Source organism: Anabas testudineus, chromosome 3 (assembly GCF_900324465.2).
Source record: "Anabas testudineus chromosome 3, fAnaTes1.2, whole genome shotgun sequence".
Taxonomy (NCBI): domain Eukaryota; kingdom Metazoa; phylum Chordata; class Actinopteri; order Anabantiformes; family Anabantidae; genus Anabas; species Anabas testudineus.
In genome coordinates, this window is record NC_046612.1 from 26138441 (window position 1) to 26153499 (window position 15059).

Below are 15059 nucleotides of genomic sequence, written 5' to 3' on the forward strand. Positions count from 1 at the left end.
CTATCGTTGTTTATCGGCATACCTGCAGAAAAGTGCTGAGAAATGCAGACAAATAGGAAGAAGCACAACTATGGGAGAGAAAAGACACAAAGGTAATAATGTGGAGAGAGGAAAAGAGGAGAAGTCCAAAAATGACTGGTAGTTGGTTAAACAGAAGGGGTGGGGTGCTTAATAGCTAATGGCTCTGCCTCTAATTCTACACATACTCTAGGAACAACTAGTAGACCTGCAGATGCAATGGCGATGGCAAGCAATTATGATTGTATCACTTTACTGTTAACCACTGATAAGTGGGTTTGACCCCCACAATTAAACATGTGCATTTTAAATGTTGACAGTGCCCCATTTTGTTTATACTGGACCTATGTTTTCAATGTTGTATTGTACTGAATACAGCAGTGGAGGACAGAAAGCTGTTTATTGGAATGATCTCCAAGAAGTGCAATGAGAATGACATTCGACTGATGTTCTCATCATATGGACAGATAGAAGAGTGCCGGATACTTCGAGGCCCTGATGGACTGAGCCGTGGTAAGACATATTCTCTGGACAACAAAAAATAATGAAAACAATATCTTTTCAAAGGGACCACTCACATTAATGAATCTATAGGTCGCAGGTAACTGTTAAAAAAAAAAAAAAAACATTGTGTGGAGAGGGGGGCAGTGCTAAACTGCACAGCTGGATCCTGCCCCCCTTCACCACTTGAAGGGTCAATGGACAAGACAATAAACTCCTAGTTAGTAGGATTTTACATGGCAGCTCAACCATAAGTTGAATTATAATCATCAAAATCAATATTAAAAACCTGTCTAACTACAATATAAAGACTTACACTTACTTAATCACAGCTAGTTTGCCAGTTGCTACCCCCCATTTAAGCCCTCTTCATGCAATTCTAGGACACTACCAGAAGGGGGTACTTTGTTCACAAAAATAAATTTAAATGCATAAACCACTGCATGAGCGGTAGCTATACATAAAACACTGTAGTTACAGCACACTTTAGAATATTTTTTATATATTTAGGTAAAATTATCATAGTTGCTGGAACTTCAATGATGTCATCACACTTTACAGTTAATATTCACATATTAAAAGCATTAATATTACATTTTAGCACCCTCGCCCATTTCAAGTACCAGGCCATTAGCACGTTCTGTCACGACTATCACTAGTGTTTGGGGTTTACTCAAAATACTCAGTACCACCCGTTCCCTCTACAGGAGCAGTTCTGACCCTACACATTAAAATATTATATAAAATATTATCAAATATTTAAATTCCACTTTTTTTTTTTTTTTCTTGTTTTTAAATAGAAAACTGAAGTAATGAAAAATTCTGCTCAGGGAACCCAGGGTCTTAGTCAATTACAAAATGCTTAAGATCTGGTAAATGAGTATTATGATTGCATAAATTTTAATTATTTAAGCCAATTTCTGTTGGTGGGAGAGTGTTGAATTAAAATTATTTATTAAAGTGTAGAGATAGAGTGTAGAGAAGTTTAAGCAGTCTTAAGAACAGTAAATCATATATATATATATATATATATATATATATATATATATATATATATATATATATATATCATATATATAAATAAAATCTTGTTTTCTGATGTTTTCATGTTTGTGATTGCATTCTAAAGCACAAATAATAATGGCCACACCTCAAACACACAAACCAGAAACTTGATTCATGTAGCATTCATGTTTACAATGCAGATCAATAAGAAAAAAGAGTCATGTCTGTATCTGCTACAGTACATTGAGGTTTTTTGATTTGATGGAAATTCAGGTTGTCACACACTCTGCAGAATCCTTACATTAATTATGCTTCACCCAGCAGATCAGTACAAGTAAGGCTTTTGAGGAGGCTGATTAGGAGGTGTTAACAAGGAAGCTCTGCTTTTACTGCATCATGGTGTGTTTTTTCTTGAGTCAGGCAAGAATCATAATAAGATAAACAGGTTGTGCTGTGAGTTGTGCAATAGTTTATGGCTGCTGGATAGGTAAAAGAGAGTACCTGGTGGCTAGAAACAAGACAATAAGAAGAAAGTTCACAGTATTAGGCTTTGTTTAGACAGATGGTTTAAAGGCAGCCCTTTGCAGTAAAACAATGCAGGAGGCTATGAGACAGTGGTTGGAGGGGTTGTGATTCATGTACTGCCAGAGAGACAATGAAATGAGAACTGCAAAGTTGAATTCTAAGAATGTAGTTTGTATTGAAAAACGTATCTGAAAGATTATCCTAGCGGCAAAATGTAATATTTAGACATGAACCTGTGTTGCCGGTCTATGCTGTGTTGGATGCACTTCTTCATTCAAAGGTCACCGTCATATTTTCAATCCTCATGTTTTCTGCATTTGCCAAGGGTAATGGTCACGAATGGTAGCATGTTGCGCAGGCAGTCCAACTCCTCCAGGATGGCACATCAATATGTGCCATTGGCAGAAGTTTTGCTGTGTCTCCCAGCGCAGTCTCGAGCACATGGAGGAGATTACAGGAGACAGACAATTACTCTAGGAGAGGGCCATAGGAGGTTCTTAACCAATAAGCAGGACCGGTATCTGCTCCTTTGTGCATGTGGAACAGATGAGCACTGCCAGAGCTCTAAAAAATTACCTTCAGCAGGCCAGTGGTGTTAATGTCTCTGGCCAAATAAAGGAAAAACAGATTTTATGAGGGTAGCCTGAGGGCTCAATGTCTTCTAGTGGCCCCTGTGCTTACTGCTTGGCACCGTGGAGTTCGATTGGCATTTGCCATAGAACACCAGACTTGGCAAGTCCGCCACTGGTGCCCTGTGCTTTGCACAGAAGAGAGCAGGTTCATCATGAGCACACATGAGACACGAGAAAGGGTCTGGAGAAGCACGACTGGTTTGGTGGCGGGTCAGTGATGGTCTTAGGAGGCATATCCACAGAGGGACACACAGACCTCTACAGGCTAGAGGGCACCCTGCATGCCAATATCAGGTGCAGTGGGTCCTGGGTCTTCCTGGTGCACGACAATGCCCCAACATTGTCAGGCATGCATATAAGCAAGTGGGGGTCATGTAAACTGAGTACCATTATTATTGCTGCTGTGTAATTTCAGCAAAATGGACCTGTCTTATCAGTTTTTCACTTAGATTTTCACTGTGTGCTTGAATTTAGTCCTCTGTAGGTTCATAATTCTAATTTCCATCAAATGATGTGGAATCTTTTTGTTTCTAACACATTATGCAGCATATCAGTTCATAAATAGATATCCAGCATGATTTTTTACCATTTAGATCTTCACAGTATTGCTTTATTTTTTTGAGCACTGTAAATAATGAATACTTTATTGATCCCCTTGGGGAAATACACTGAGATGGTGCCAAAAAAAACTTTCCTGTTACTGTATAAATTATTATATGTTCTGTTTGTCTCTTTCAGGTTGTGCATTTGTGACTTTCACTGCAAGACAAATGGCACAGTCAGCCATTAAGTCCATGCACCAGTCCCAGACCATGGAGGTGAACTTCCCAATTAAATCAATATTTAACATAATATTATATACCAGCATATTAGGTGTATTATATAGACTAGGTTTCAAAGAGATGCCATCAGTTGTGATGTGTGTGCAGGCAGGAGGTAGAAAACAACCCAAAATTTGATTTGAGAAAAAAAATTGAAAATTAAGAATGCATGGGACCAGAGATTAAGTACATAGGGGAACATGTAACTCTGTGGGAGGCAACAGTGAAACCAAATTCACATGCCCTCTGATGCCTTAATCTCTGCATTCAGACATTACTCTGTAATTATCCAAGTCAGTTGAGTTTGCTGGGAGCACTGGAGTTTGAGAAGTTCAATGGCAAAAAAGGGATGAAGGGTGTAGTATAGTAAAGGATGGAACACCATCCTTTTATTTCAGTGACGTTTTGGTGTTTTATATCGCCAACCAGTGTTTATAAATTCATTTATAAATAAAGTTGCAATTAGGACTTAGGTTTATTGCATTTACGGATGAGCATATTTATCATCACCAGTTTCATTGGATACAGACGTGTAGTGGCAGTATGGCAAAAATACTGTTAAGATTTATATTTCATGTACGCTCCTACTCATCACTCTATGGCAAGAACCAAAACGTTGTTTTTCTACATTCATGTGCAATGTCATTACGTTCTAGGATATATTGAGAGAGAGAAGCCAAGTGTTGTACGTTGTATTGTCTAAGTCGGATGGACAGAACCGACCGTGTTGTTCTGATATCAAATAAATATGCCTGCACAAGGCCAAAGAGAACAGAGTGACGTTACACTTATTTTTGTAAAAGGAAGGAAACGTTCCTACGCTCAACAGGTTATTAGCCCAGAGCTGCAGATAAGTGGGCATTTTAGGAGGCCCTGTGGATGCTTTCGACACAACATATTAAGAGTGATAAAGAAGCTAACCAAGCAGGCGGAGTAGCTAATAAAATGGCAGGCCAGGAAACCAGAGTCACGACCCCACAACTCTTCTTTGACAGAAATGAAGATAAGTAAGACCTTTGGGAAACCAGACTCCTCAGCTAATATGACAATGACATTGATCCTATTATTATTATTATTCCGTGGAGAATTCTATTTGCACACGCTAAAGCATCTTGAAAGAGCCTGCTTATGCTAATGCAGAAGAGCTAGCCAAAGACGCACGAAAGAATGCAGACTTCTATGCTGAGCTAAGAAGGCTACATTATAAAAGAGGAGAAGAATGTTACAGCTCTGAGGAGGGTTGGCAAGTCATTGAGCGATGGACTAATCACTGCCATGATCCTAGGTGGGCTACCAGAAACCCTCAAACCTCTTGCGTCCATGTCAAACAAAATGAGGACAGTGTCATCTTTGCAGACTTTAAGAGAGGACTACGAATCTATGAAGAAAAGGAAAAAAAAACTGTTACAAGTGTGGAATAAAAGCACACAAGACAAGAAAGTGTTCTTAAAAAAGTGTGGTCTAATAATTGTAGAAGCAACACACATGCTGAATCCATTTCCTGGAATAAAAAGGGAGAACAAGATGGCTTCAGAAAGATTGCAGAGAACCAACACACCGACCAACACCACCTTTTAAAGCTAAAGACATAGAAGAAGAAAGACCAGCAGGCACAAAAAGTCTAAAAGACATCATGGTGGATGTGGGAATGTCATCCTGTATAATCAATAACATCAGAAAGTTCACCAGCTTGTGCGGCGCAATAGCGGTGATCTATCTTCTGGACAATGCTGGAAAAACAACACAGCGTACAGTTATGGGACATGCTTTACATACCTTCCTACCCACAAAATATCTTCTCAGTGGTGACAGCAACAAATGGATGAGTGACTATTACTTTCAAAAGGGAAGACAGTCACATTGTTACCGAAGATGGCTTCAGATTTGACATTGATGAGACTGTCAATTTATACTACCTATCAATTGTTGAAGAGGATGTTGGACGTCACAATATGCAAACCTGGCATGAAATTCTAGTTCATTGTAACTACGAAGATGTTTAAAAACTACAATATGTAGTGATAGGAATGGGGCTAAATGAAGCAGCTTTGTTTAATGTGTACCCAGGGAAAGTTCAATCAGACAAGAAACAGGCAGCCAGACATAAAGGCAAAGAAACCCTTAGAGCTAGTCCACACTGACCTAGCTGACCCCATGCCAACACTAAGCATAGAAGGGTATAAGTATGCTAATCCTTCACGAATGACTATTCAGGTACATTATTCTTGAATTTTCTAAGCTCCAAAAGGGGTGCGGTGAAGACCACAGGAAAGTTCTTGGTAGATATAGCACCTTATAGTGAAGTCAAATGCAGCCGTTCAGAAAAGAACATGAAACATTTGCTCCTTACTCACGTCAGCAAAATGGCACTGCAGAGAGGAGTTGGAGAAGAGAGCAAGTTACCAAAAAGTTGGAACTACGCTATGCAAACATTGGCTTATGTGAGAAACAGATGCTACAGTAGACTCCAGCATATGAGTTTTTCACAGGCATAGAAAAACCAAACCTATTTAAATTGCAAATAAACAGTGAGTATGAGATTGTGTATTCTGTCATTACAAAACCAGGACAAAGAAGATGAAAAGGTTTGGCCTGAACAAACTGAATCCACACAGCCAGACAGACACAGAGACCAAAAGGAGGAGAAAACCAATGCCCTCCAGGAATTCAAAACTGAGCAGATGGAGGACAAACTGCAAACATGCGAAAACAGCCTATCTATATGCACCAATTGACTGTAAGAATAGAGGTCAAAGGTGAAAAAGCTATAGAAATAATTTTATGGTCTCAAACAATCAGGGAGAAACTGGAATGCTACCTAAGGATGCTTTCACACCTACAGGCTTTAGTTAAATGAAATCGAACTCAGGTTCGTTTTCCCTCTTAGTGGGGTTTGTTTTGTCTGGTGTGAACACGGGAATCACACTCGAGTGCGCAGCAAGACAACCGCACCGAGACTCCCAAAAAAGAGGTGGTCTCAATGCGGTTGTTTGCATTTGCATCATCTAGTAATCTAGTGATGTAACGTAATAAACAACAGAATGACCAACCTTTGTTAGCATTTACTGTGAAATCATCTGTCTCCTGCCCCACAAATGTGGAGTAGTCCACAATACTTTACCTTCTTCCTGTATTTTCTTTTCTGTTCCAGTGGCAGACACATCTGACCAATAAGTGTAGAAAACATTCTTGCATGATTTGACGTGACTCATTTAGTTCACATGGATTTTTCTCAGTGTGAAAAGAAACCAAACCAAGAGGAAAATGCTCCAAGTTTACAAACTCATCCACTGATTTGAACCAAAGGAAACGTGCTAAGGTGTGAAAGCAACCTTACACACCTACTTAGTTAAGCACAACTTTGTACAGAACATAGTTGATAACTGTGTATACACAAGGGAGAACCACAATGGTTAATCTAATAATATGGATGGGTGATTTGATAATAGCAACCAACAATAAAAGGGTACTGGCAGACATAAAGAAAATACTTACTAAAAAGTTCAAAATGAAAGACATGGGAGAGCTGAAACACTTAAGGTAAAGTTAGCACACACATAGCTGTAGATGGCAGCTAACACTGCACTGGTGCGAGAAACTAAGTGCTGTTGGCCATTGTTTATTTGTTAACCATTTATAAACCTCTGCTGCCCAACTAAAACTAGATGTTTAAAACGCCAAACAGGAGAACAATTATGGTCTATTTGTCTTTCAGTCGAGGAGCAGCTTATTGCTGCTGTTTAAGACCCATTTGTCTGCTCTTACCATCTAGAAACCATCCAGATACAAGTGCAGGAATCAGAAAGATTGCAGGATATCCACAACTTCCTGTCATCTCAGTAAGAGGCTGGGCATGGCAGACACATGAAGCTGCTCCACCCATGATGTATGGAGGAACGCTGCTGCAGGTCCTTGGTTGCTGCTGCAATTAAATTTGCTCCCAGCAAACTCAAGTGACTTAGATAATTGCAGACTGATTTACCAGATTGCAGAGCTTGAGGCACCTGCCAATTTGGTGTCACTATAGTGTTTATTGTATTAAACTGTATTATTTTAATATTTTTTAATTGATGATTTCATGTAAGTTTTACTCCGCTGCTGTGGCACTTTAATCACCCACCCCACCCACACGCACACACCTCCCTCCAGAGGATACTAATCATTACCTAATCATTTCACTGGCCCATAAATTGATAGTTCATGATGTTTTCATTAGAATATCTATCAGTACATCAAGCTGCCTCAATACAAGAGATTGACTGTATTTTTTTATAGGGCTGTTCATCACCCATTGTGGTGAAGTTCGCAGACACTCAGAAGGACAAGGAGCAGAAACGCATGGCCCAGCACCTGCAGCAGCAGATGCAGCAAATCAGTGCTGCTTCCATGTGGGGAAATCTCACTGGGCTCAACAGCCTTGGGCCCCAGTACTTAGCAGTGAGTGTGCTTATGTGTGTGTGTGTTTATGCAAAATAAATGTAATGAGCATATTTATAAAGTAAAGTTGACTAGTTTAAACTCACCTTAGCATGTTGTTTGTCTCATCTCCTTCTGGGTTTAGCTCTATTTACAGTTGCTACAGCAGTCAACCTCTACAACGAATACACTCAACAGCCTGCACCCTGTTTCAGGTACAAAAACAAATCCTTTAAAATGTAATGTTAGAGATTAGATTCAAATCAAAGTGGCATATGTGTTGTTGGCTAAATTCACATCAGACTGTCTTAATCCTTCTTCACACCTTTACACCCAGCAAATTTCAGTATACTTGTTAATTACAATTTACATACTGTTTAAGAGAAAGGAGTGGGTAGACTTGAATTTAACTGTGTGTGTTTATTTGTATGTGTGTCCGTGTGTATCTCAGGTCTTAATGCCATGCAGAACCTTGCTGCTTTAGCAGCAGCAGCAACTGGCACACCGGCAACACCCACAGGCTCCAGTGCTCTGACTACATCTAGTAGCCCACTAAGTGCACTAACAAGCTCAGGTAAAAAATTACACCTGTATAACACAATAAGGCTGGAGAAAGGGTCTGCTCATGACCCATAACATACAAGTTATGGGTCTGTGAAACAGTGTCATGACTAGGGCTTGCATGGCTTCTTCTGGGACAGACTCATCATAATCGTCATTGATGACGAACACGATAGCAGCAGCAAAATGAACTTTGTCTGCCAATTTAAAGAAAGATGCAACCAAACTGCCAAAAAAACTAAGTTCCTCAGGGGCAAGAAGAGGAAGGTTTTAGACTACTTAAAACCTATAGAGCATGCATATTAAAGGGAGCAACCACGCAAAACACAACTGAAAAAGGCGGCAGTGAAAGCCTGGAATAGCATCATAAAAGAAGAATGCAAATTTTTGGTGATATCAATGGATTTGCAAAGGATTTGCAACAAAATATTGTCTTATTCACTTTAATCTATTTTAAGTCTATATTTTCCAATTTGTTTGCTCACATGAAAAATGGGTGGGTACAAAAAAAAGGTGCTATCTTTTAAGTTATTTTTCATATCCAGACACTTGGAAATGAAAGCTGAAATGTTGATCTTTCGTCTCATGTCCATCTTTTGATGTCAAAGCAAAATGTTTTTAGTCCAGAGTAAAAATAGAACTAGACCCTCTTGTCCAATATTTTTGGCAGGGAATGTATGTATGTGTGAGGCATATAGTTGTGTTTATTATTGTGTTGCAATCATTATTGCTAATTTACATTAACAATAAATGTCCCCGTGACCAGGTTCCTCCCCCACTTCCAGTAGCAACTCTTCAGTGAACCCTATTGCTTCTTTGGGAGCCCTGCAGTCTTTAGCCGCTGGTGCTGGAGCTGGCCTCAACGTTGGCTCTCTGGCAGGTACTATTCCTACACCTAGACCTGTACTCATTATTTCCACAGGCTAAAAAATTTTAACACTTAAACACTTTATGATATAGTTACAGTGCAGTGCAGACAGGGATGTCTATGTAAATGTCAATCTGTTTTTTAATTTGCTCCAGATGTTTATAGTTCTGTAACCTTACATTTCCATTTTGTAATTTGGCAGACATTTTTATCAAACATAACTTACAACTTAGGTACACAACAACAAGAGCAACTTGGTGTTCAGTGTCATACTCGAGGATACTTTGACATGTAGCCAGGAGAAGCTGAGAATTAAACCGCTGACCCTGCAGTTTGTGGATGTCTGCTGCAACTGATTCATAGCCACACCAACAGTAATTGTAATGTAACATGGCAGTAAGGGACAGACTCAAAACAAAAAGCAGCTTGGGAAGTTGCTGTTAAATGGCCCAGATTGACAGGTTAAATTTAATGTGTCACAATAAGTTTATAAATTGACGAATCATTAATCAATACATTTAATAATAATAAATAATAGAATAAAATTCTATTTGGTGTACAGTTTATGTTAGGCTCATGCAAAAATGATATGCTAAATTTATCAGCTCATAGCTTTGTGTACAGAAAGTAAAAATAAAAAAATAAAAAATAAATAGATAAACCAAATGACAACCACTTACACAGGAGCATACTATAATCATGCAATATTTTATTCGCTACTGTGCCTTGGGTAGCCATCCCTGCCCTGCTTGTTTTCCAATTATCCCTGTACTTACATCTTCTGATTGGCTGAACACACCCTATCCAGGTAGTCAACAGGGGGACGGACAGGAATAAATGGAAAACAAGCAGCACAGTGACTCTTGTGGACCAGGGTTGGATACCCCTCTAACTATGCAGTCTTGACTGTATTTTGTTTTTATTTAATGGGGTAGACATTAAATGTCTTGAAAAGTGCTTTAAATAACAAATAATAATCTCTCTCTCTCTCCCTCTCTCTCTCTCTCTATATATATATATATATATATATATATATATATACACACACACACACACACACACACACACACACACACACACACACACACATATATATATATATATATATATATATATATATATATATACACACACACACATATACATATATATAAATACATCAAACATTCCCCACTCGCTCCTTCCCTTGGAGCGGTCTTATTCCTTCAAGCTCAGGTTCTCTACCAGAGGCCTGGGAGCTTGAGGGTCCTGCGCAGTATCTAAGCTATCTCAGCAGATCTCAGATGTTCTTCCTGGGATCTACTGGAGCCACTCTCCCAGCTTGGGAGTTACAGTCCCCAGTGTTCCTATTACCACCGGTACCACTTGTGTCTTCACCTTCCACATCTTTTCCAGCTCTTCTTTCAGCCCTTGGTACTTCTCGATCTTCTCGTGCTCCTTCTTCCTGATGTTGCTATCACTTGGGATTGCTACATCTATCACTACAGCCTTGTTCTCCTTTTTGTCCACCACTACTATGTCGGGTTGGTTGGCCATTACCAGTTTGTCAGTCTGTATCTGGAAGTCCCACAGGATCTTAGCTCGGTCGTTCTTAACCACCTTTGGAGGTGTGTCCCATTTTGACTTTGGGACTTCCAGCCTGTACTCAGCACAGGTGTTCCTGTACACTATTCTGGCCACTTGGTTATGGCGTTCCATGTATGCCCTGCCTGCTAGCATCTTGCATCCTGTTGTTATGTGCTGGAACCTAATCTCTGATTGTAGGGAGGATGATGGTAATATCTCCCTGCTGACCTGCCATAGCATTTGTGTTGTACCTCATCAATCTCTAGTTGTGACATGAGGTGTTTCTTGCGGATGTTAGGGCACTGTGCTACTAGTTGTTTCGGTGTTAGCCTTGATGATGGGTTTCGAAGTATTAATAGTTCCCACATCCTCCTCATGTAGCCCCGCTCACTAGGGTTACTTATATAGTAGCATTCCAGTAGTTCCCTGTTCTCATGTCCATGAATGTCTTATCCTTGTTCCAGTAGCCCACTTCTCATCAGGTTGCCCTGGTTCCCCAACACCTGACGCTGACCTTGTTGACCCGGGCGACGTCCGAACCAGTTTGAATCTTGTGTTTGCATCTCTCATTATACGAGGTAGACAGGGAGCATTTAGGGCCTTGTCTAGGGGCCCACACTGGATATTCTCCTAACCGGGGATTTAACCCGCGCCCTACCGTACCAAAGTCATTGGCACTAACCACTGCGTTATCCAGTATATACATAATATAAATTATATATATATATATATATATATATATATATATATACAATTTTGTACAACTTTAATTAATTTGAATCACTTATTATTTATTGTATACAACCATTAGAATTAATTTAATTATACACTGAATAATCACAGCTTACATTTTCACAAATTTTACATTATTTTCACATTGCATTGACATTGTTGTCTGGTGACTATGTTGCAGGCATGGCAGCACTGAATGGCAGCCTTGGCTCTGGAGGCCTGTCAAATGGCTCAGGAAACACCATGGAGGCACTGAGCCAGGCCTACTCAGGCATCCAGCAATATGCTGCTGCTGCCATCCCCAGCCTGTACAATCAGAGTCTGCTGTCTCAGCAAAACATCTCAGCTGCAGGCAGTCAGAAGGAAGGTAGGTTATATTGGATGAGGGTTGGAAAAAAAAAAGGCATCACATAGGGGGTGGCATAACACATATATCAAGTGACTGCAAAGTTTAAAGGTTGTTTAAGATGTTGTTTTTCATCAAAATGCCAAATTATATCAACTAATGATTCAATAACTTAAAAAATAAAAGGCTAAACATCCACTGAAGGTATATTATTTTTATAGGCATTGTGACATAGGCAAATCCCACATACTGAGATCCAGTTTATGGAAAAGCAGTATAACAAAGTATTTCTCTATGTTTTCACGTTTTTAATGTGACCAAAAACAGAGAGAAAAACTGAACAAAAAGAGATCTAGCTCTAGTCTAGCTAGACTTTAGATTACTTATCTAAATATATAGAATTGATCAATAGACTGCCCCTTCTTTTAGAGCTAGACAGAAAGGTATAGTAACACTATGGTATATATAGCCATAGTACTAAAGAGTTGTTCTACAGTTTTTTACAGTACTGTGATAAAGTATGGGCAGGGCGGTAGAGATGTGTGTGCTGTGTATTGATCTTACCTTCTGCTGATTGTTTTAATATAAAAAACATAATGTGGAAATCTAGATTGGTAAACTGTGTGCATGGATTCAACTTTGTGACCTCAGTTCCTCCTAATGTAAATGTATATTTTAATCTGAAATGTGCTCACACCAAACCCTAATCTTAAATAAAAGTCTATATTTAAATTTAAGTGATGAAGTCTAATGAAACAAATAAAATCACTGTATAGATGTATAGAATTAAATTGAATGAATTCTGCTTTTTTAAGGGAAAATAAATCTTTTTCATTATTTATGTTATTCACTATTTATTATACAAATGAAAATTATTGCTGTCCTAGCCCACTTTTTAAATTCTTAAGGGGTGTAGCCCTATATCAAATGAGTCCAGTTTACAGTATATAATAGTATGCTCATATTTTTATCATATAAACTTAACCACAATTCCTGGAGACCTCCATGTTGCATTTTTTGAAAATAAAATTTTAACATTATCTAATTCCTCATAATTTGAAGATTTAGTGAATGTATTGGGTTACTAATTGTTGAAATTGTTAAAATATCACAGTGTTAAACAGATGAATTGATTGGCAGGTCCAGAAGGTGCCAACTTGTTCATTTACCATCTGCCCCAGGAGTTTGGAGACCAGGATTTACTCCAGATGTTTATGCCATTTGGCAATGTCATCTCTGCTAAAGTCTTCATTGATAAACAGACAAACCTCAGCAAGTGTTTTGGTGAGTTCACTCAAACTCCTATATATAGGCCTACCTATTTCAGGCAGTCCTCCCAGAAATTGACAGTGTTGTATTTACATTTTATTTGAATTGACTTTACTGTAGCTTCAGTTCTAAGTTCCTATATTTATACAGTACTACAGTATATGACACCTGCAATATCTACAGTGCATAGGTGGACAGAGAAAGGAAAATTACTAGATGAGTCAGCCCAAGGTGAGTTGTTTTCATGTTATTGAAAAAAAGCATTTAAACTATTTCTGTTTCAGGAGCAAAAAACCCTCAATTCAAATCTCACTTAAATCCACAAAACACCATTTAGCTGATTTTATGAACAAGATATTCAGTATTAATAATAATGCAATATAGACAAATGTGGAATAATCTTGGCTGCTTATCCTCTGTGGATTCAAAGCTAAATCCTTCTTGCTGTGAGGCAACAGTGCCTCTACATCGTGCCATCCCATGGATTTTAAATGTAAATGCAGTAAATGTAGGGCACATTAATGAAATGTTCTACAACTTCAAGGTTCATTTAAACCAAGAGATTTGTTGTCCTTCATGTTGTTCCACTCAATATTGTTCAGACAACAAAATGACTTAGATAAGCTTTCCATTAGTTTCAGCTATTATTCAGCTTCACTGGGATGCTGATCTTCGCCTCACATTGCATTTTCTAAATGCTTTAGATATAATGGCCAGGTGCCCCTTTAAGTGTGAGCTGCTCAGTCTTCGTAGGTAAATGTTCTGCACTTCTATAGCACTTTTCTACCTTGCTGGTACTCAAAGCGCTTTACACTGCATTGCATTCACCCATTCACACACCGATGGCAGAGCTGCTATGCAGTATCTATAGTATATCAGTATCTTGCCAGGAATTGAACCACCAATCTTGTGATTGGCAAACAGCTGCTCTACCTATTGAGCCACAGCCCCCAAAGCTCTTAGCTAGTCTTTTGTGTGTCCCTGCTATTAGCTACTATTAGCTGTTTAAAGTTTAAAATGCAAAATAGTTCTATATTATACTGTACTATACTATACTATCAAAAATGCTTCAAGGCAGGTTCTCTTTAGGCCATTTGGGGACAGTAGGAATGAGTGCAGTACATTTCATTTTATTGTTTATAATTTTAAGTCATATTAAATATTGTGAACATTTCTGTTTCTTTTTCAGGCTTTGTGAGCTATGACAACCCTGTATCATCTCAGGCTGCCATCCAGTCAATGAATGGTTTCCAGATTGGTATGAAGAGGTTGAAGGTGCAACTGAAGCGCTCAAAGAATGACAGCAAGCCCTACTAAAGATGCTTAAACAATGCAGACTAATTTAGGCAGGAAGGTGTTGTGGTAAGTGTGTAATTATTAACCAAGGCTGGTCCACAGAAACTTGTCTGTGCAGTACAGGGTAATGTCTGCTGCCTGGGCATTGTCTTATTGCTTTCCTCGTTTTTATCATGTGCTGCCTAATCAAGCAAGGAATTGATGTCTGCTGCCATGCCTCTCTATTATAACTTTTCCACATTTCCGGGCAAAGTTACATGCAAGAGTTCACAGGCTTTTCTGTGTTCTTTGCTGATGTGTTTTTCTTTTAACAGCAAAGAAAAACAGGTGTATTTTATTTCATTTCAAATGTTATCAGTTTCCTGTGGTACATCATACAATAAATTACAATTGCAATTAAGAAAGTTAATTGTTAAGTTGACCATTGACAGTCATTTGCCAAATAGATCTGGTCTTACTTCATGTTAAGCTGTCCTGCTGCCACCTAGACTCAGCTGATGAAA

The 15059-nt window shown here is 38.8% G+C and overlaps 1 protein-coding gene across 11 annotated transcripts in view; it reads left to right on the top strand.

Annotated features, from left to right (window-relative positions):
- celf1 (cugbp, Elav-like family member 1) overlaps positions 1-14577 on the top strand; it is a 37487-nt gene extending 22910 nt beyond the window's left edge. The window contains exons 5-13 of one of the 11 annotated variants that reach the window (XM_026378422.1): positions 397-531; positions 3420-3499; positions 7778-7939; positions 8064-8133; positions 8370-8492; positions 9246-9359; positions 11827-12012; positions 13132-13275; positions 14450-14577. In XM_026378422.1, the coding sequence (XP_026234207.1) occupies positions 397-531; positions 3420-3499; positions 7778-7939; positions 8064-8133; positions 8370-8492; positions 9246-9359; positions 11827-12012; positions 13132-13275; positions 14450-14577 (1142 nt within the window). Of the gene's footprint in view, positions 1-396; positions 532-3419; positions 3500-7777; positions 7940-8063; positions 8134-8369; positions 8493-9245; positions 9402-11826; positions 12013-13131; positions 13276-14449 lie in introns of all 11 variants that reach the window. The other 10 variants (XM_026378426.2, XM_026378423.1, XM_033325919.1 and 7 more) reach the window with 10 other exon arrangements.
- The last annotated feature ends 482 nt before the right edge of the window (positions 14578-15059 follow it).